The 22,262-nt window shown below is 48.9% G+C and overlaps 1 protein-coding gene across 1 annotated transcript in view; it reads left to right on the forward strand.

Moving 5' to 3' along the window:
* The window catches only part of PLPP3 (phospholipid phosphatase 3), an 86,110-nt gene that overhangs the window by 32,230 nt on the left and 31,618 nt on the right, over positions 1 to 22,262 (forward strand). Inside the window, exon 2 of the mRNA XM_004607109.2 lies at positions 11,935 to 12,092. Coding sequence (XP_004607166.1) covers positions 11,935 to 12,092 — 158 coding nt within the window. The remainder of the gene's footprint in view (positions 1 to 11,934; positions 12,093 to 22,262) is intronic.

Below are 22,262 nucleotides of genomic sequence, written 5' to 3' on the forward strand. Positions count from 1 at the left end.
AAGACAGCCCAGAGAGAGGAAATAAACTCCGAATTAAAAAGTGATTAGTGAGCGTTTAGGCAGGAGGTCAAAGGAATTATTTTGGACTTCAAACTTTTCAGCTTTCAGGGCTTGGATTCAGTTACAAAATTACATCCCTGAATTATTTGTGCAGGTGGCAGCTGTCAGATTTGAAGACGGTTTCTGTGTTGTACAAAAGGAACATTGACAGGCGCAGGGATGGGGAGTGTGCTCTGGGGCGAGGGCTGTCTTCTCGCGGTGCCCTGGCACGGGGCCAGGCTTACTCAACCCCAGGGACAGTGCCTGTCTGAGCCCACAGAGCCCTGTCCAGGTTGGCCCAGCTGTCTTCTTGAGGAAACCAGTCAAACCAGCTGATGGGCACCATGTAAACAGTCGGGTAATAGGTTTTCAAGACTGGGAGGGAAGCACACTAACCTTTTCAGATGCCTGCCATATGCTATCTCCTCCCGGCTCCACAGAGGTATTGGCACCCCTGTCGTGCCAGGGGAGCTCTGAGAAGTTTTAGCAGCTTGCTAAGGAAGGCATAGATTGTAAGTGGCAAAACTGGTTTTCAGACTGAGATCTAGTTGGCTGCTTTCTTTCTTTCTCTCTTTTTTTTTTTTTTTTCTTTTTGGGTCACACCTGGCGATGCACAGGGGTTACTCCTGGCTCTGCACTCAGGAATTACTCCTGGCAGTGCTGGGGGACCATATGGGATGCTGGGAATCGAACTTGGGTCGGCCGCGTGCAAGGCAAACGCCCTACCCGCTGTGCTATTGGTCCAGCCCCACTTTTTTTTTTTCTTTTGCTTTTTTTGGTCATACCTGGAGATGCACAGGGGTTACTCCTGGTTCATGCACTCAGGAATTACTCCTGGCGGTGCTCAGGGGACCATATGGGATGCTGGGAATTGAACCTGGGTCGGCCACGTGCAAGGCAAACGCCCTCCCCGCTGTGCTATCGCTCCGGCCCCTTTGGCTGGTTTCTTAAGATGCGTTTTCTTCCTAGTACAGGGAGCTCTTTTCTTTTTTCTTTTTTTTTTTCACCTCCCCTCCCCTACAGGGAGCTCTTTTCTAGGGAGCTTGGGATCCCCTAAGGATTTTGACAAATGAGTTGGAGGTGACTGTACCAGATCTCTGAGCTGTTGGGGAAGCTGGGCAGGGCCAGTCATGGCCGCTGGTGCTCCTGAGTGGTGGATTCTCTTTAGCCAGGAGTGCCTGGCCAGGGTTTTTATGACAGTTTCACCATGTGGAAAACATGGGAAACTGAAGTTGTAGGTTTTAAAGATGCTTGTCCCCGACACCCATCTGAGACTGGTTAGGTTTGCCGTGAATGATTCCTACTGATGTTTGTTGTGCGTGCTTTGTCAAGATCAGGTGCTATCGGGTCAGAGTGTGGGTACTGTGTATAGGGCACTGTCTTGCACACATGGCTGACCCAGGTTTGATCCTTGGCACCCCATATGGTCCCTGAGCCCTGTCAGGAGGAATAAGCCCTGAGCACAGCTGGTTGTGGCCTCAAAACAAAACAAACAAACAAAAAGATGATGGCATTGGATTGCTTTGTGGGATTGCATTAGAAAACCAGGATTTGGAATGTGAAAGATTAGGTTAAGATTAATAAGGAAGTGGGGTTTATGAGATTAGAATTAGTAAGCGGCCATCAGAATGAGATATTTTATCTTTCTGTTTAATGATTGTTTTAATAGTACAGCGGGAGGGGCGTTAGCCTTGCACCTGGTCCACTCTGGTTTGATCCCCAGCACCCCATATAGTCCCCTGAGCCATCAGGAGCGATCCCTGAGTGCACAGCCAGGAGTCATCCCTGAGCACCGTGGGGTAAGCGCTCCCCTTCCCCAAATAAATAAAGAATAGACCTTTCTGGTAATTCCATAGTACCACATAGAAATATTTTAATGGGTGCAGCTCTTTCCTCAGGAGCAAATCATGCATTTATCAATACGTGTATTTATCAATGAATACAAATCATGTATCAAATTTGTATTTATTTACCCAATAAATACAAATCATGTATTCATCAATACCTACTTGTGTTTAACGGGCGAGTAAGGCAGATGGGTTTTGGCTCCCCTGCCAGCCTCCTAGAGGGAGCTAGTTCAATGAGAGGGCTGTAGTTCAACTTGCACTCGGCTTTCAGGCCTCATTCCTTTTGCTGCAAACCCTTGGGCAAGTCACTTCTTGTTCTCAGTTTTCCCGTGCAGTGGTGACTTGACACGGTCCTTGAATTTATAATTGAGAAAACATAGACAGGAGTCCAGTCTGGGGTTAAAATGAAGACATGTCTATACACACAGGCACATACATACATGTCTAATGGTGGTTATTACCTTGGGAAGGCGGTGGTTGTTTTTGTTTGCTTGGTTGCTTTGGGGGTGAGGTGGGTGCAAGGGAGGGACGGAGGGAGGACTCCCCAGTGTTGTTGGGGGCCACTAGGGACTGGGCATGCTCTGGAGGCCGTGCAATGCCAGGGAACCAAACCTGGGGCCCCATGCCTGCCTGGCACCCATGCCAAAGAGGTCATCACGTGGGGTTTCCATATTCTCCAGAGCTACAGGAGAGAAAAGACAGATGTCCTCACATAAGCGACCCAAGTCAGGAAGAACTGCCCTTCTGTGCTTAATGAGAAAGCCAGCGACACTCAGGCCTGGGGGTGGGGCTCGCAGGGGGAGAACACTGTGGGGTGACGGAGTGGTGACATCCTGGCAAAGGTGCACGGCTGCAGCCTGTGTGGCCAGAGGCTTTGGAGTGGAGCGGCTTTAAGGTCTGGAAACCTGGCTGCTATGTGAGATTTCCCTTTATTAAAATGCTAACAGTTAATTAAAAAAAAAAAATCTGAAAGCCAGGTGGGCTTCACAGAGCATGCAAGGCCAGATTCGTGACCTTGGCCCCTCACGGGGCCATCGGGAGTTTGCCAGCTGCCTCTGAGGGGCCTGAGTGCTCGATGGTGCTTCATCTTCCCTCTTGGGCTGTGCCGGCTCCAAACCTGCCTTTGGACTCCCGAACTTTGGCCCTCACAGGTGTCTGATGTCCTGCCAGGCCACATGGTGTTTATCTTACTGCCACGTGAACCTGCTGCTTCGTGTACACCTGGGCAGCCGGACTTGAGGGGGAGCATGTGTGCCGATGAGTGCATGTACGAGGGTTGAAAAAATAAAGGGAAAGTTGTGCATCTACCCACCGTGCCCCCAGACTCACCTCCCATTCTGCCTTGTGCCCAGCTGGCTTTCCTGTTATGATATTTCGTTTCTGCTTCGGGGTAGCGGGGCCTGTTTGCCCTGGCCGGAGCCCACCTGTTGACACAATTCCAAGAAGGTCTCTGGCATGAGGAGTTCATGAACATGTTTTTTTTCTTGGGATCAAATTGCACTGGGGACAGGACTGGTGGTCCCGTGGCTGCCAGAGTCCGCTCTGACAGAAGTCTGATCCTATGTTATCCCTGTTGAAAAGCTTTCAGGGGCTTCCTGTCATACACAGAAGCAGGGCAGTCATGGTTACAGAAGTCAGCAATTAACTGGCTTGTTTCTAACCCGGGCCTCTGTTGGTGTTCACCTGCAGTTCTGTACTGTGTCCACTCATGCATGTCGATGCCCGTGGAATTTCCAAGGGAGAGGGAGTTGTCCAAGGTCATCTGGTGAGCGGGGCAGCTGATGAAAGTGGGAAATGCAACTCTGTCCTCCAGACTCCCGAGCTCATGGTTCCATCGGGAGGGAAGTAGTAATTCTGCCAGAAAGAGTCCTATGGTTCAGCGACTCCTTTGTAGAAGAGATATTTACATCTTGAAGGATGAATAGGAGTTTATCCGTGGTACTCTGATCCAGATGTTCAGATCATGACTTCACAGAGATGTTAGGAAGATCCAGTGAGATTATTTATGTCAGCGCTGTAAATCTAGGCACCCCTGTGATTCTAGCCTGGGTTGTGTTAGCCCTGGGCAGGCACATCTCACCCAAATAAACACCTTTGGGTTTGAAGGGAGACTGAGGCAGGAGTGTGACTGTAGCTGGATAAATGCATCTAAAATCTAAGGAGGAGCTTGTTTTTCAGCCTGGCTTAAGGTCAGTACGCTTTCCAGAATGTTGTCGCTTGGCTAATATCTGCACAGATGTGGCTCGTGTGTACTTAGCAAGAAAGGTTCACCACCTGCCTGGTTACGCCTCTTATCAGCAGAGCAGACACGGTCCAATTATAATCTCTTTGATCCCCAGTTCTTTAACTATAGACTAATAATTAATGTAGAGGATTGTTTTGAGACTTAAATCAGTTGATGTAGCTAAAGTTCCTGACACATAATAGGTGCCCAGCGAATGTAAATTTACTCTCACCCTTATTTAAAAGAGAGATCAAACGAGAGGAGCTCTGGGGAAGTGACCCAGTTTTACCTGGAGCAGAGGGAAGTCCGTTGGCTTTGGTAGGTGTGTGCCACACAAACTAAAGTCACTGAGGACCGCATCCTTTAGTACGCCCCTGAGTACTCAAAAGCCTGAAGAGCTCTCAAGGAGAGGTGGAAATCCTAAGCCTAGGGTCATACTGCTACTTTTTAAGGTTGTTGGTGGTGGTAACCTTGTAAACTTTCAAGCTGAAGCTCCCAATTGTCAGCCTGTTTTCAGACAATTGAGAGGAATCACTGTAAATAGTAAAATGTTCCACTATAAGCAAAAAGCTACTCAGAGTTCTTTCACACACCCACAATTAGACAAAAGATAGGTTTCTGTGTTCTAGAGCCCCAGACTTACTCAAGGTGGGTGGAGCACTCAAAGACAGTGTGATGCCCCACTTTGTTCCCAGAGTTTAACGGGATGCCCAGTACTCAGGACTTAGAATAGCACTCAGTACTTAGCACTTAACAAGCACCCAGTACTCAGCACTTTTTTTTTTAGCCACACCCAGTGGTGCTCGGGTTACTCCTAGTTCTGTGCTCAGGAACCATTCCTGATGTGCTCAGAGAACCATCTAAGATGCTGCGGTTTGAACGTGGGTCTGGTTCAGCAAGTGCCCCATCTGCTGTACTATCTCTCAAACTCCCCTAGTACTAAGCACTTAACACAGTACCCTGTATTCAGGAACTGGTCATCCCTATTTGCAGAATGAAACTAAAGATCTGGATTTGGGTCAGGATACCCAACCACCAGGTTGTAATCTGCCCTTGGTTTCATAATTTCTGCCATGCAGTTGCTTTGGCTGCTGACATGACAGTCTCTTGGGGGAAGAAAGGGCCTGAACTTTCCGAAACTGAAGAATGAGCACTTGTCAGAAGCTCTCGAGGCCCAGAATGTTGCCTGTTTGCAACAGCCAACAGCAAGTGTTTTTCATGGCCGTCCATTTCAAAGGTGGGGAACCGCCTCCCTAATAAACTTCATTTTGTCTCATCTGGATTGTGTCCAGTCTGAAAATCTGGACAAATATCGTAAACCCAGGAAAGTTTGCACACTTCTAAGACCAGTAGCAATTAATTACTTTAAATAGAAACCCTGTCACTTACAAACAACATAAATATTTGTAGTTGGAACCTCTAAGTAGTAGTTGGGTTGACCATGCTGACCTTAAGTGATTAAAAAAACACTTGGTCCTATTTTCACAGGGAATGCCTTTATAAAGGAAGGGAAGGTCAGGCCATGGAGTAAGAAAACTTGAGCCCAAAGAAAGTCAGACCTGGGTTCAATTCCCCATGGTCAATGGCCTTGGTCAGGAACCCTGGCCAGATGACATTGCTTCTGGCCTCAGCTTGCTCTTGGGTGCATATAAAAATAACCCCCAGCTTTTTATTGCCATTGTGGAGACTAGAGATGTGAATTTTCACTTAGAATGGAAACTCTCCGAATAGGGAACCCAGTGTCCTCTCTTTGCTCTGCCAACATCTGCTCCAAGGTGATGGCCTTTGCTAGCTTTGTATGTCAGAAAAATTGTGGAACCTCATTGAGCCTTGGGGGTTTGACTAGAACTCGCTTGGGAGGTGTTTAAATATCTATCACAGCATCCCATAACTGCATGATATAAGCAGTCCTTCATCCCTCCACATGTACCCTGCATGCAGTACTATTCTGCGGGCCGGTATAAAAGCTTTCTGCAGATACTGTTATTACCCTGGACTTGTATTATTATTATTATTATTATTATTATTATTATTATTATTATTTTGGCTTTGGGGGTTACACCCAGCAATGTTCAGGGACTACTCTTGGCTCTGCATGCAAGAATTACTCCTAGTGGTACTCAGGGTACCATATGTTATGCCAGGGATGGAACCCAGGTCAGCCACATGCAAGGCAAATGCCCTACCCACTGTACTATTGCTCCCGCCTCAGGACATGACTTATTTTAAAATAACTGCGCCACTTGAGATGGAAGGGTGCACAAGTCAGGAAAAGGCAGGAGGAGGACTAGAGATCCAGGAGCCAAGAGAAACCCTTTTTCTCATTTCCTCTTCTACCAGCATCTTGACCCTCCCTTCAGCAAGGCCTTTCTCAAAAGCAGTCCGAGAGCAGGAGGCTGTGTTTAATTTTGAGCCAATGTGAAGCTGTGGCTGAAAGGAGCAGGGCTGTGGGGCCGGGTCACATCGTAACACTTCCCACATGACTTTATCAATGGGTGGGCTGCGAAAACTTAGCCTGTGTTTTTGTACACCCCACCCCAGCCACCCAATCTGCCCAAGTGTTAGTTTTTCAAAGCCCAAGAAGTTTCAAAGGCCCGAACCCAACACAGGGGCCTTTCTTCAGGCTTTGATTTTGCTGCCCATTAAGTGTTTGTCAGTGAGTTTGGATTTCGCCTCCTCTGTAGTCTACACATCTCAAGAGCTCCCGGGAGGTATGGGAAGTTAATTGATCCTTGATTAAAAAGACGGAGAAATGCTTGAGTCTAGGCAGAGTCACCAGATGTGAGGATGTGTGTACGTGTTTGGCGCTTCTTTTCAAAAATAGCTTGAAAGTTACCTCTCATTCTAGGTAACTACCAAATTCAAGGCGTTTGGTTTCAGAGTTTTCATTAAATTAGGTGCTGAGTCCATGTTTGGTGTTTGGTCAGTGTTCGGTGAACATTTTTACCCCGTGCTGTGGCCTGAGCTGTTTCTAACAAAGCCCTTTTGCCCTCCTCCAGAGGCCATGAGATTTGTTGAGCTTCAGTTGATTTATTATAACTCTTACGTTTGGGAAAGGTCATTCACTGTAGGAAGAACCCCAGAGTCAGATCATTTGAGATAATACAGTGAGTAGGACACTGGCCTCACACTCGGGTATGGCCCCCTGAGCACTGCCAGTCGTAAGGCTAGATCACCGCTGGGTGTGGTCCCCAAACCAAAACAAATAAAAACTCAGATCCTTTCAACCCCATCTAACGCCTTCATTTATGTGTAGATGGCCCTGGTTAAGTCCCTTTGAACCTGAGGGTGACTGGACCTGTGCGTCTCCTGGGGCTGTTTCTTCCATTTGCTTTGAAGGTTGGGATTTATTTTCCTTCATGTCAGTAGCACAGTCAGTAGCCAGAACATACTGAATTGGTCAGGCACCATGGTTGATACGGCAGCCCTCAGCACTCCAGACACATCCCAATTGTTTAGTCAATGTTAGTGATGTTCGTTATTCCCCATCCTGCTTTCTCCTTCCCCTCGTGGTCTACTAACTCTGTCTTCCAACCCTGTAGCAATGTTTACATGTGTTTTCATAAAGGCCTTTCATTTTGCTGATAGGCTTGCTGGAGTCTCTACGGTACACTGAATCTACTTCGCCTGTTCTTCCCAGAAACCTACTCGTGTGAGGGTCAGCTTCCACCTCCTGTCCCCTGTGGGACTTCTTTGTTAGTGTCTCAAGGAGAGTGGTCTTTCGTGGTCTTGTATAGCAAATACCTGGATCACATCACACTAGGGATATATTTAGTGCACTTGTTTTTGAGATTTCTTACAATCTTGAGGGCTGGTGCTGTGATGTTTTTCATCTCTAATTCCCAGTGGCTAGTTCGGGGGATTTTCTTGAAGTGACCAGGAAGTACAGTGGTTAGTAATAAAGATGGTGCCAATGTCGGGGATGGCACTGCTGCCTTGGCAAAGAGCAGCCTCTTCCCAGTGTCCTGGAGAGACAAAGCCGGGTGTCAGGTCTCAAGAGGTCTCACTGCCCCATCGGGGGAAACGCTTCTGCTTTTCCCATCAACGCCAGGGAATCTGAGGTTACCCTCTCCCTGGAGCAGAGTCAAGTTTGGACTGGCATCACCCCCAATCACACCACAAGCTGGTAGGGGAGACAGAAAAAGCCATTGGGTTTTCTAAATGCTATCTCCATGCCTTTCAAGAAAATAAACAGAACAGACTCAGATCCAGCTTCTGGTCTCTTTGTGGTCGTCATCCACATAATCAAAACCGGAAACCTCCCCGAGCCTTAGGCGAGGAAGGAAGAAAAAGCCTTTGGATTGCTCCCTGGCTAGGACAGGGCAAAAAGGGATGGACATGTCGGAATTTCTTTTCTTGCCTTCCCAGTGGGATGCTCCCCTTCTCCCTCTTAACTCCTACTCAACAGCCAGCGTCTGTTAGACGTGGTGCTGACGTCACCCAATGCTGTGGCCTATTTTCTTTTGACGGAAGCAACTTCTTGTTCATTTTATTTAATTATCGGGTACCTTTCCCGACCAGGCGGCCAGCTGCCTGCCAATCTCGTGCTTGTGTCATCTTGGTTTTCTTGGTCCTGCGTATCCGTAAGTTAAGACTTCGTTTTCTGGGTAAATGAATAAATGCAGGGATTCATTCGATCATCCTAGCCAGCACCAAAACCAGATCGTCACTTCCCCTTGAGCAGAGAGAGAGAGAGAGAGAGAGAGAGAGAGAGAGGTGACCTCACTCCTTCAGGTAGCAGGAAGCAGAGCTGAGGTCATTAACCTAGTTCCGTCTAACACCGAGGCACTGCGGCACTTTTATACGTGTTTTTTATTGTCCTTAGAAACACTGGCTTTATGGGCTGATCATGTGAACAGTATTTAAAGGAGAGCGAGGGCCTCGGAGTAGAACACAAATATCAGGAACGCGGATCTGTTCTCTTCCGGAGTTTATTAGCAACACTTTGGCTCCGGGGCACGTAGAGGCTGCAACTGCGCACTGCCGCAAAGCTCAAGGTTTTCATCAGAGATGTGTGGAACTTTAAAGGTGGCTATTAATAGCTGGCTGCTGGCTTCTTGGCGCCTTTTCGTGGCCAACTTGGCCACATTTCAATGTTTCGGCAGTGCAACCGAGATGGTTCGAGGCCATATGATAGCTTTGCTCTCCCAGCCCTTGACCTAAGAACAGCCAGCTGCCCCTGCCATTTTCAAGCCCTAACATAGACCCCCCTAACATATGCCTCCCCCGCTCCCTGGACTGGAGCAACAGCACAGCGGGTAGGGCGTTTGCCTTGCACGTGGCCAACCCGGGTTCGATTCCTCGGTCCCTCTCCGAGAGCCCGGCAAGCTACCGAGAGTATCTCGGCCCCACAGCAGAGCCTGGCAAGCTACCCGTGGTGTATTTGATATGCCAAAAACAAAAACAACAAGTCTCACAATGGAGACGTTACTGGTGCCCGCTCGAGCAAATCGATAAACAACGGGACAACAGTGCTCCAGTGCTACAACATGTACCCCCTGCCTCTGGTACCCCCTTTGTGCCACTGCAGAGACAGGATTTCAAGAGCTCATGGTTACTGCTTTGCAGGGCCCCTCAGTGTTTGCTTTGAAAAGGCCGGGTACGATGCTGTGATGTGTTGCTGTTCTTTCTTCTCAAAGCACCAGTATGAATTTGATAAAGTAAATTGTTGTTCTAGCAGGAAGCAGTTAGGGGGTCACCAAATAAATAGCCGTAGAATTCAAATAAATCCCAAGAATAAGATCAAATAAATCCATGTGTGTATGCACAGTGATACATAAATACACTTTTTGGAAAGTGAGCATTTTTATCGCTGCCGGTCTGGACTCAAAGTAATTGAAAAATGGTGGAGTTCATGGTGCAGGGTTTTTTTTTTCTTTCTTTAAGGGGCAGGCTGGGGCTTTGAGCAACAGGACATGAATTTAATTCTTTTGGAAAAACATGGAAGTGGAATGTTATCTTTCAAACAACCACTGATCTTGGGGATTTCTTTCTTTTTCCAGCTAATGAAATTCACATTTGGATGAAACCAATTTGCGAAGTTAAATGAGGGATGTAGACACTTTGGGGGGTGGACTTAGAGACTCTGGAAGGGTCTCTGAGTCTCTGCGTTTTTCTGGAAAATGAGGGTAATAGCAGTGTTTACGTGAGGCGTTAGAGTGACCTCTCAGAGTTGTTGGAACACTTGGGACAAAGCTGGAGAGCAAAATACTGACATACTGTTGGTGTGGACTGGAGCTATAACACAGCGGGTAGGGTGTTTGCCTTGCACACAGCCGACCCAGGTTCAATTCCTCCGCCCCTCTCGGAGAGCCCGGCAAGCTACCGAGAGTATCCCGCCCGCATGGCAGAGCCTGGCAAGCTACCCGTGGCATATTCGATATGCCAAAAACAGTAACAAAAAGTCTCACAGTGGACACGTTACTGGTGCCTGCTTGAGCAAATTGATGAACCGTGGGATAACAGAGACAGTGACAGTGACTGTTGTGTACTTCAGTGACAACTGACGTCATGAATAAGACTTTGGGGGGATGGTGCCAGTTCTAACATTCCGTGGATCTCCTTCGCTTGTGAGATGACATTCGTACTTGGTATTGAAGTTGGGTGGTGGGAAGGGGAGGGCTGACGTGAAAGCTTGAACCAAGATAGAGTCAGGCTGTCCCGTTTTCTTGGAAGGAGTGTTAAGGTGGGGTGGGGGTGAGGGGAGAACGGGACAGCCTTTGGGACTTCTGGTCCTGGGCAAGGGAGACTTTGCAGACACTAGCAAGGTGGGGACTTGCTAATAGCCCGGAAGTTGGCGGGTGGGCTTGTGGCTTAGAGGCAATGCAGGGGACATTGTGGGCCTGTACCCTTTTTGCTCCAGGGTTACATGGCCCTTTTCTGGACAGGTGATGGAATCCCTTGGCCAGGACCTTTAAAGGAATGGCAATCTGAGCCGGCTTATCAGAGCAGCTGCACCCCGTGCTCTCAGAGGCCTCTGGGCGTGGCTTCAGGTCTGTGGAGGTGGGGCCCTGTCAGCTCTGCTCAGTCTTGCTTATCCTTTGAGCGGTCAAAGCAAAAACTGGAACAATTGCATTCGGTGAGCAGCTACTACGTGCCATGCTCAACGTGTTCATCTTTCGCGTCATAAAACCCATTTTTGTGCACAGAGGGAGACTGAGGTTCTGGAAGATTCTGGGAGGTTCTGGAAGAGTTGAGAGGCCCCAAAGCTAGAAAGTGGTAGTTCTAGGATTGACTTTCCAGTTCTCTGACCACCGGGCCTTCGCTGCACCATTGGCACGGCCATGGGCAAGCCTCTCAAAGGTGATCTGGTGCAGACTTCCAGGAAAACTGCCCCCAGAGGCAGAGTGAACTATCAGTTGATCTAGGGCTCTGTTAGTAATTGCAAATCAGGCTTTCAGTTTGGTTTATTTTGTTTATTTTGGTTTGGGGGGCCAGACTCAGAAGTACTCTAGAGATCTAGGGTGCTTGGGATCGAACCCAGGGCTCCTGCATACAGAGCCAGTGATCCGGCCCTTGGAGCCTCTCCTCAGCTTCTAGGCTTTTGTTTGGAGCCGTGCGTTGCTCCCCCTCTGCTCTCCGGCCAGACAAGAAGATGCTGTTTTCATCTAATAGCTGCGGGAGGGGAGGAAGGAGCCGCCGGCCGTGGAATTTCTCTGTAGGCTGCAGATGGCTCCAAATGCAGGGAATTGATGTCACTGACAATGCTGGGATTTGGGGTGTCCGTTTTTTGGCAGCGGGTTACTCTCCTTTGGCCTCCTTATATTGACGTTACCCCTTTCTCTCTCCCTCCCCCCCTCTTCTATCTGGTCCCGTGTTCACCAGCTGGCCTGCCCTTCATCATCATCGAGACCAGCACCATCAAGCCTTACCAGCGGGGGTTTTACTGCAACGATGAGAGCATCAAGTACCCACTGAAGACTGGGGAGACGATCAATGATGCCGTGCTCTGCGCAGTTGGGATCGTCATTGCCATCCTGGCGGTAAGCGGCCAGCCAGCCAGGCTCCCCTCCTCTGGCTTCACTGACCACCCACTCCCCCACAGAAGTGGAGACCCAGCCCCCTTTTCTTTCATGCAGTTACTCCCTATTTCATGCAGTGAAGAGACTACTAGTAACTTTGAGTTTTACTTGTCAGTGTATAGATGTATTTTAAGTATGATCCAAATATACTTAGTAACATCCCCAACTACTTTGCATAAACTATCATTACAACTGTATGTAGACCATTCTTATCTTTTGTAGAAGAAACGGATCCTCCGAATCAAATGTGTGAGCTCTAGGTCACTCGGTTAGCAAATGGCAGGGTTGGGGATTTGGACTTGGCTGCTCTGTTTCAGCAGAGTCTGGCTTCTGAGCTCCTGTGCTATTAGGGGGAACCCCAGAGAGGGAGGAAAATGCTCTGTCAGAGATTGTCCCGTTACAGCAGCACAGAGATGGTTTCGGAAGCGCCTGCAGATTCCACTGTGGTCTCTGGCATGTCGTCCTGCTCTCTCATCCAGTGGTATGGTGTCCAAGTGAAAATAAAATGGGATGTAGAACACAGAGATCTAGATTTAGGAGCAAGCTGGTGGTGCTCGGAAGCCCTGCGGTGCCAGGATTAAACCCAGGGCTCCTGCGGGCAAAGCATGCAGTTTAGTCCTGAGGGATTGAGGACGTAGACCGGGTTCCCCTTTGACGTGCAGAGCACCTTTCCAACGAGGCATGGCCACTTTCCTTCCTTGGAGGGGGGAGGAGGAAGAGGTCATGGATATTGAGATAGTTCACGAATTTTTATTCATTTATTTGGAGTGCAATGTTAGGGCCATACCTGGCTGTGCTCAGGGCTTACTCCTGGCTCTGTGCTTAGGGGAGGATACGTGGTGCCGGGGGTGGAACCCGGGTTTCAGCACACAAGGCAAGGAAGCCCCTTTGCCACTGTGCGCTCTCTCTCTCTCTCTCTCTCTCTCTCTCTCTCTCTCTCTCTCTCTCTCTCTCTCTCTCTCCTTTCTCTCTTTCTCCTCTCTCTCTCTTCCTCCTCTCTCTCTCTCCCCCCTGCTCTCTCTCCTTTCTCTCTTTCTCTCTTCCTCCTCTCTCTCTCCCCCCTGCTCTCCTTTCTCTCTCTCTTTCTCCTCTCTCTCCCCCCTGCTCTCTCTCCTTTCTCTCTCTCTTTCTCCTCTCTCTCCCCGCTCTCTCTTCTTTCTCTCTCTCTCTCTTCCCGCTCTCTCTCCTTTCTCTCCCTATTTCTCCTCTCTCTCTTTCTCTCTCTCTCTCTCTCTTTCTCTCTCTCTGCCACTTGATAAACTCTAAATTGCTGAGAAGCATACTTCCATGCAGGTGTAAAATCAGAATTGCACCCTTGTCTTTCTTTAAGGGGTAGAGCTTCATTTTGGATGCAAAATGTGCTGTGGACTTTTGACCAGGGCCAGATGAAAATGTTGAGGCCTGGGAGGTGTCCAGCCAGCATGGGCCCTGCTGTCCACGTGTCTGCAGGGGCTAGGGATAGGGAGATGGAGTGAAGGTGATCTTGGCGGTCACATGTGAGCCTGCATTTTCACAGCTGTCCACGGGGCACCTCCTGTATTGTGTTCTTTGCCCTGGCACCCTGCTAGGTGGTGGGTGAAAGAAGCGGACGGCTTCGTCGCTTCACAGCTTCATCAGGGTTTTCCCACCGATTCTTGAGATGCCTTTTGTCTGCGGTAGCCCAGAAAGAATCATTCGCGTGGCATGAGTGCTCTTACCCTCATTGCACAGATGGGAACTGTGGGGTTCGGTGCTGGATGTTGAGTAAAACCTGGAACTGATGACTGTGCCCGGCTCGGTTCAGAGTCCTCTGTCCCTGTCACAGACTTGCTTTTGCAGCCCTGCTTAACTCTCCTACCCCCATGAACAGCTCGGGGCGGGGGCTCGGGGGGGTGGGGGCACGCTAGGCAGTGAACGAGTCGAGCCTGGGCTGTGTCCCATGCAGGAGGTGGATGGGACAGGAACCGCATTTCATGAAGTTTTTCTCTGGACTTTCCCACTCTGGGGGTTGGTTGTAAACTTTGAGACCCCCTCTTTGTGTTTTAATAACCTCGTAAACCAGGCCCACAGTCCGCAGTCTCGAGCTAGGGAGAAAGGCTAGTAGAATTCTTTCCAGCCTTTAAAAAGGAAAACAGTTCATTTGGCAACTGTAGTCCTTTCTTCAAGGTGGACTAAAGGGCTTTGTATGGAGAAACTGCGACGGAGAAATTCTGATCTGACTTTGTACTCCAGATGGGCCCGAAGGGGCGGGGGGAATGGCTTTCTGCAGTGAAGATCCTTCGCCCAGAAGGCGAGTCAAAGGCCCTTGGGTGTGAGCAGGTGTTTTTCAACGGTTGCAGAGCACAGGCTCGTTGCATGCCCGGGTGGTGAGGGTGGCACAGGGACAGTCATGCGCTCTTGGCTCTCTCGACTGAGTGAGGATTTTTCTCTGCTTGCCTGGTAGGCTGGTCCCATAGCCAGCTCGGTGGGAAGAGACCCCTTTCGGAGGCCTCGCACATGCTCTGTGGATTACACAAATCTCTGCTTTCTCAGGTATAGAATGAGAATGAACAGTGTTTCCCTGGAGCCAGGGGTTGCCGTAAGGATCAGACACTATCTTTTTTTTTTTTTTGCTTTTTGGGTCACACCCGGCAATGCACAGGGGGTTACTCCTGGCTCTGCACTCAGGAATTACTCCTGGCAGTGCTCAGGGGACCATATGGGATGCTGGGTATTGAACCTGAGTCAGCCGTGTGCAAGGCAAATGCCCTACCCGCTGTGCTAGCTGTGCTATCGCTCCAGCCCCCAGACACTATCTTTCATGGGCAGGAAGATAGCCCATGGCAGTTGGTTGGCAGTCTGGGGGAGGGAGTTGATTCTGGTTTCCTGCTCTGTCCCTCTGCAGGACAAAGGAAGGTGCTCCACAGCTTCTTAAAGGACCCTGCTTCTTAGTCCCGCTTCCTTCCTCAGGCAAAGCTTTCCCGTTCAGCAGCTCTTTCCCTCCTGTTTTCCAACACCAGCCCTGGCTTCCCCTCGAGACCCTCGCATTGCTGAGAGAACTCTGCCTGCTGGAGCACCCTCGTGGCTTGTCTCTTGCCTTATGTCGTGTTGATGCTTGAATTCAAGTGCTCCCCGACCTCCCAGGTTTCCTTGAAGCAGCTTCTGCTGCAGCCTTGGCTGAAAGATCAGCCGTGCCTTATCCTGTCAGCAAAAGCGGTTTGGGTCCTGCTTTCCTATAGAAGCACTGGGTGAGCAAATGCCGGCATCCCAGCAGCGATGGGCACATGCTCTTGTGTATCCTAGAGTGGATCATCCTCAAGCGTTTCACCTTTGCAGAAGCCCCGCAGCTCTATCCTTGTCCCGTGCTGTCACGCACGGAGCTAAAGGCAGAAGCTCTGCGTTGCTGTCCTCGCTCCTCTGCTTCCAGGGCAGAGCGAGGTAACTCCCCTCCGGGACTCTCTGCAGGCTCAACTATTAAATGAAGATAACACCTTCTTGTGAAGGTTTTCAGAAACAGTTGAGCTTATGTAGGCAAAGTCACTCTGCCCGATGCATAAGAGGTCCACTTAAAAACTGTTCATTATTCGGGGCTGGAGCGATAGCACATTGGGGAGGGCATTTGCCTTGCACGAGGCCAACTCAGGTTCAAATCCCAGCATCCCATATGGTCCCCTGAGCACCGCTAAGGGTAATTCCTGAGTGCAGAGCCAGGAATAACCCCTGTGCCTCGCCGGGTGTGACCCAAAAAGCAAAAATAAAACCTGTTTATTATTCTAAATCAGTTAACTGAGTCAAAAAGTAGAGAAGTATCTTCACCAAGACCACCGCTCTGGTAAGAATAGATCCGGGAGGGAGTCCTATGTTTTGATCTCCTCTGCCCTGTTCCTTTCACCTCTCTGATCGGTTAGAAGCCAGGCCTCTTGACTCTCACTCCAGTGCTCTTTGTCAGGGGCCTTTTACCTTCCAGTCCAGCTGCTCCTGTATTCCAGCTGAAGGCATGTCTGTGACCCAGGCTCTGCCTGCCTCTTGCCTCCCACAAACCACCAAAGGACTCATGGAAAAAGTAAAAATGCGAAGCCCCCTGAGTCTTTTGGAGATTAAAGACTTCACTTTGCTACACTCGGCTCTGGCAAAGCTGCCCGGCTTCAGGGGAGCACCACCACCGCCACCACCACCACTGCAGTTCCTCTCTCCCCACATGGACCCAGCAAGCTGTCTCCTGAGTCCGCTCCTCGTCACTGGGCGTGAGTGGCAGTCAGGGAAGGAGGCCTGGAAGAAGGGCCCTCTTTGCTGCAAATCGAATCAGCCAGCTCCAAGTGTCAAGTTTGAATGTCAGGGGTTTTTTTTAGTTGTTGCTACTGTTTTGTTTTTTTGTTATTGTTGTTTTGGTTTTCTTTTTTTTTTTTTTGGCTTTTTGTGTCACACCCAGCGATGCTCAGGGGTTACGTCTGACTTTGCACCACCAGGAATCACTCCTGGTGGTGCTCGGGACCATAGAGGATGCTGGGAATTGAACCCGGGTCGGCCACATGCAAGGCAAACACCCTACCTGCTGTGCTATTATTGCTCCAGCCCCTGTCAGGGTTGTTTAGGACAAGGAAAGCCTTGCCGGATATGAGTGTTCCTTTTTTCTCTTTGAGTTGTCCCCACAGCAAGGCAATGAAATGCCGGTGGGGTCCTGTGCTGGGTTCAGAGATTCACCTCCTCAAAGGCCACAGACAAAACAGACACCTTTCTGTGGCAGCATATATGGAAAAATCTAGTCATGTTGGCCTTTTTTTGTCAGATGTATCTCAGGTTCTGGAATTATAGCATAATAGGAATTCCTTCCAAATCCACACAGCGATGGTTCCTATCCTGCCTTGTAAAGGCTTAATGACTCTAGCAGCGGTGAGATCAAGAGCAAATAGTACAATATTATCTCTTAGCTAGCTACTCTCAGCTGGCCAGCACTGGGCTGTGAAGAGTATTTGGGGCAAAGATTTTAATATGGAAAAAATGCGCAATATTCTTATTGAAAATAAACATAGATTCAGTGCGTGCTTTGGTCGGACCCTGGCAGAGGGTGGACGGCGTCTTAATAGCTGGAGGCTACTGCACAGTGAGTCATGGGTGAATTCCTTCTGGCCATAAAACTGGGCCTGCTGAATCTGACTTCTGTGATCATAACATTTGTAACTGGGACAAAAGCTCAGACTTTGGTCATCGTTGGACAGAGGTGCAGGTGTTGACCTAGTTGTTGTTATTTTGTCTGCAGATTCAGTGGTATATACCCAGTCATTGATCCCTCAGAAATCAGCTATACTTGTTTGTAAATGGGTGCTGGCAGGTCAGCAGCTCAGTACTCTTGTTTGAGGGTTCAAATTAAGGGGCACGACATGTCACCAGGGACTGGCATTTCCATTTGACCCTACAGTCTGCCCTGCGGAGCAGCTCTCCGATGCACACACTTTCTCATTGGCAGCCGGCATTCAGCTTTGTCAGTGGTTACTGCAATGGCACTGGGATGTGTGGAGATGAACACAGTGATGCCAGTGGCACTGCAATGAAAAGCACATCGAGACAGGGGTAGAGTGCACCAAGTGTTAGGTGAATTCCTCATCAGTAGTAAGTGCAGGACCAGACCAGAATTCTTCTGATTCTAAGGCCGATGCTTTTTTTCCCCACAATTATATTGTGCTTGCCTTCTAAGTCTTCCTACCTCTGTGGTGATTTCTCATGGGGTGGCAGGTATAGGGGACTCCATGGTGCCTCCCCTGCGGGCTGGCTCCATGGAATCTGTCAGAGTTGCCCCACTTCAGGCAACAGCAGCGTCTTCAGTCCATATGGCCTTGTATGGCGCCTTACCAAAGGTCTCATCTCCCCGGCTGGGTTCTACGAAGGCAGAGGCCAACCAATCTTTGCCTTTTGCAAAAGGTCGGGATGACACATACTTCTACGTGGCCTGCTTCTCTCTGTGGCTTCCCCAGGCCACACAGAGCCGTGGTCTCTTCTCTGTCTTAGCAGTGATGCTGAATTGTCCTTTCGAACTATTTTCCAGCTACTCTCTAGGTTTGTGTTTTTCGTTTTTGTGCCTCCCCCAGTGATGCTCAAGAGTTACTCTTGTCTCTCTGCACTCAGGAATTACTCCTGGCGGTGCTTGGGGGACCAGATGGCCTGTCGGGGATCGAACCCAGGTCACCTCTATGCAAGGCAAATACTCACTGCACTATGGCTCCAGCCCCTTCCCAGTTACTCTGTCAGCTGCGGCTGAGCAGAAACCTCTCTAACACAGTTGTGTTTCTTGCTGACTTGGATGCTTATTTGTAATAAGGACAGAGAAAGGCCATACACTGGGGGCAGAAAGTCATAAGCATTAAGCATTAAGCCAGAAGATGTCAGAGGAGTTGGGAAAAGCATACTGTTGGCTTCCCTGAAGTCTTAACTCAACGCCCATAAGTACACGTGCACCCAGTGCCCTCTGCCACAGGCTGAGTTCTTGCCCGAGAGACAAGAAGAGCTTCATGCCTCCGAGACTTGTTTGCTCAGGATCAGACTCTGGTCTGCCCACATCTGGACTTCATTACTTCCTCCCGCCCCCCACTCCTTCTCCCTTTATCTGCATGAGTACTGCCAAGAAAACAAGGTTCCCTGAGATTGCCTCCTCATTAAAGGTTAGTCGAGTTTTCAGCTCTGAAAAAAAAAGTGAAGTCGTGCTGTCCTCCCGGTGTCTTGGTGAGAAACCCAGTCAGTCCCCCGGTTTACAATCCGCTACATCTGTGTAATTACCAAGACCACCAACATTGAGTGGCCACGTTATACCCTTCAACTCTGTTGTCCCGGATCAGCTGGCTACAGAGTTCTTCTGAGACCCTTATCCCAGGGGGTCTGGGCGCAGCAGAGGGCAACTGTTTGTGATTTCACAAATATATGGGCATGAAGATGACGAGGGGAGCTAAGTTTAGCTAGTTCCCACTGCCCGTCATTCTCCCTCACTTAGGAGTCCATGACTCTGTCCAGTGAAGGTGACAATCGTCCCCATTTTTCGGGATCACACTCAGGAGACAGAGAAACTCCGTTTCTGGGAGTGTGCTGAGGTCTGAGGTAAGGTGCTAGGTAACATTCCTGAGCTATCTCATGGGTGGAAATCCAGCATGCCATTTCTTCCATCCTCTTCAGTAGCTGGTGGGAGGTCGACTTCATTCACCCCATTGCACAAATGGGGTGGGAGGGGGCAGGTTGCTGAGACTTGCAGGGGTGAGGGGACTGGTGTGAGGTAACTGCTTAGTGAAGGGGGGCGGGGGGGAGCAGCAATGAAAGCCCGGGTCAGTCCGACTTCAAAGCACTTGAGCTGACATTCATTGAAGACCCCCTCCGTGCTCGCTGCTGTCCAGAGCAGTTTTTATTTAGTTAGCTAGAAAAGCTTTTAGTTTGAGGCTTGGAGAACTCAGTGTCTGAAGGAAGATCAAGTAGACAGACCGCCTTAGAGCCACAGTGTGTGATGGTGTTTTGAAGGCAGTGATTGGAGGGAAGGGAATGATCCACTCTATATGAGAGCTTGGGAAAAAGCTTTCTTCTAATGAGCAAGCATTGGGGTGGGTACATTAGCCCAGCAGAATCACATTGCCCCTCCCCCACCCTGTGAGCCCCAAAAATATTTCAAGGGGACCGGAGGTCAAAATTGCACAAAATGAGGATGGGGACAATAGCATGAGACTAGGGGCCAACCAATAGGATGAGGGATCCACGGAAAGGAAACGGGGTTGGAAAATAGTCGAGAACCATTGTCTTAGCCCGTATGCTGGTAGATCAGATGTACTGACGGGGTAAGGATAATGATGGCTACACTGTTAGATCCTCAAGGGCACTGAAGACTTGGTCAGAGAATCAGAAAACAGTCAGGGTTGTGCAGAATGGTGTGCTCTGGAGAGCTGAATTCAAGGGCAGAATTGCAGATGGTGGTGTCTGCTATAGGCATTCAGAGGCAGATCACTGATAGTTATTCTCTGGGCAAGACTTTTATCATTATCATCACCTGGAGCACCACCATCACCATTATCATCATCATCGTCCCAGTTAATTACCACTATAGCTCCTGAGCTCTTGGTACTGTTCTTATCCCTGTTTTGTTTGACACATAAGGAGCCAAAGTGGTAGAGTTCATTGTCCAACTCTTAAGTAGAAGAGTCACATTATACCTGCTGGCACTTAAGGATCGAGGGTTCTTCACCCAAGACCCTGCCAGTTCAAGTCGAGGGGGCTATTTCAGTGATGAGTAGAGTGAAATAGAGATGTTGTTCGAAAATCTCACTGGTGGAGTGGATTGGGGAGTAGATGAAGTAAGGTAGGAAAAGATGACTGAAAGATTGCTGAGGAATTTTTGCTCCATCTGGTTAATTGGTAAGAGGTAGATAAAAGTCTTCTAAGCAGGCTTGAACAATTTTCCTTCCAAGGTAAAGGGAAGGCCTGAACCACAGTGATGGAGGCAGAGGGAAGAGACAGAGATGGATATGAGACACAAAATGAGCTGACATTGGTGACAATGGGGGAGAGGAGAGGAGAGAGAAGAGTCTTCGCTTTGGGGGGAGAGAATGATGCTTCCTGCTGTGGACGGTTCTCAAGAATTATAAATGGAGCACAGCCGAGACTAATTTCAGGGACCGGGTCTTTCTGTGACCTCTCTCCCACCTTGTGACTGTCTGCATTCTAGATACTGGAAACAGGACTTACCCATAGAGTCTAGAAACTTTTCTGGGGGTCTGGGATAGATCTGGGTCTTTATTCTCTCCATCTCAGGATGGTTCGTGTCTTTATAGTTATCCTTTGGGACTAAGCAAAAAAAAAAAAAAGAAAACGTTCTTCCTTCTTCATTTTCTCTCCTCAAATGTGTGCTGAATGAATCTCTCCTGGGCTCATGGTAATCCTCTTAGCTGAGATGGAAAGAAAGGTTTCACACTCTGGCTGGCGGGGACCTGGGTATGGAAGTTCCTTCTGAGATCACTTGCCCTTCTCAGGTGTTCCCCTGGAGACACAGACCCTGCTGTCTGCTCAGACATTTACAAGAGAGAAAGTGGTTTGCTGTCACCAGTGCTGGCGTGGATGTGGGGAAAAAGGGACGCTCCTTCACTGTTGGTGGGAATGCCGACTGGTCCAGCCTTTCTGGAAAACAATATGAACAGTCCTTCAAAAACTAGAAATTGAGCTTCCATATGACCCCGCAATACCACTTCTGGGAATATATCCCCAGGATGCAAAAAAAACACAGTAGAAATAACATGTGTACCTATATATTCATTGCAGCACTGTTCACAATAGCCAAAATAGGGAAACAACCCTAGTGTCCTAAAACAGATGACTGGTTAAAGAAACTTTGGTACATCTACACAATGGAATATTATGCAGCTGTGAGGAGAGATGAAGTCATGAAATTTGCCTATAAATGGATAAACATGGAGAGTATCATGCTAAGTGAAATGAGGCAGAAAGAGAGGGACAAACACAGAGGGACTGCATTCATTTGTGGAGTGTAGGGTAGCATCACATAAGGCTGACACCCAAAGACAGTAGATACAAGGGCCAGGGGGACTGCCCCATAGCTGGAAGACTGCTTCATGAGCAGAGGGGAGAAGGCAGATGGAATAGAGAAGGGATCATTAAGAAAATGATGGCTAGAGGAACCAATTGGGATGGGAGATGCATGCTGAAAGTAGACAATGGACCAAACATAATGACCTCTCAGTGTCTGTGTTGCAAGCTATAATGCCCAAAAGTAGAGAGAGAGTATGGGGAATATTGTCTGCCATGGAGGCAGGGGGAGGGTGGAAAAGGGAGGGGGGTATACACGGGATATTGGTGTGGGGAATGTGCACTGGTGGAGGGATGGGTGTTTGATCATTGTGAGATTGTAACCCAAACATGAAAGCTTGTAACTGTCTCACGGTGATTCAATAAAATTTTAAAAATTAAAAAAAAAAAAAAGCAGCTTGCTGTCATGACAGAGCACAAGCGTTAGAACAAGGGGGTCCAGGTCTGGAACTGCCCCCATTAGTGATCCAGAACCATCTGCTGGCACCTCTGACCTTCCTAAAATGCTGATAATGATGTCAGAGTCCTGTGGTGGGCGTGAACATGTTTTGTACATTGGGTAATGTGGTGCAAACATTATTATGAAAGCAGGTCTGGGAGTGGGGGGAG

This window comes from Sorex araneus, chromosome 5 (assembly GCF_027595985.1).
Source record: "Sorex araneus isolate mSorAra2 chromosome 5, mSorAra2.pri, whole genome shotgun sequence".
Taxonomy (NCBI): Eukaryota; Metazoa; Chordata; class Mammalia; order Eulipotyphla; family Soricidae; genus Sorex; species Sorex araneus.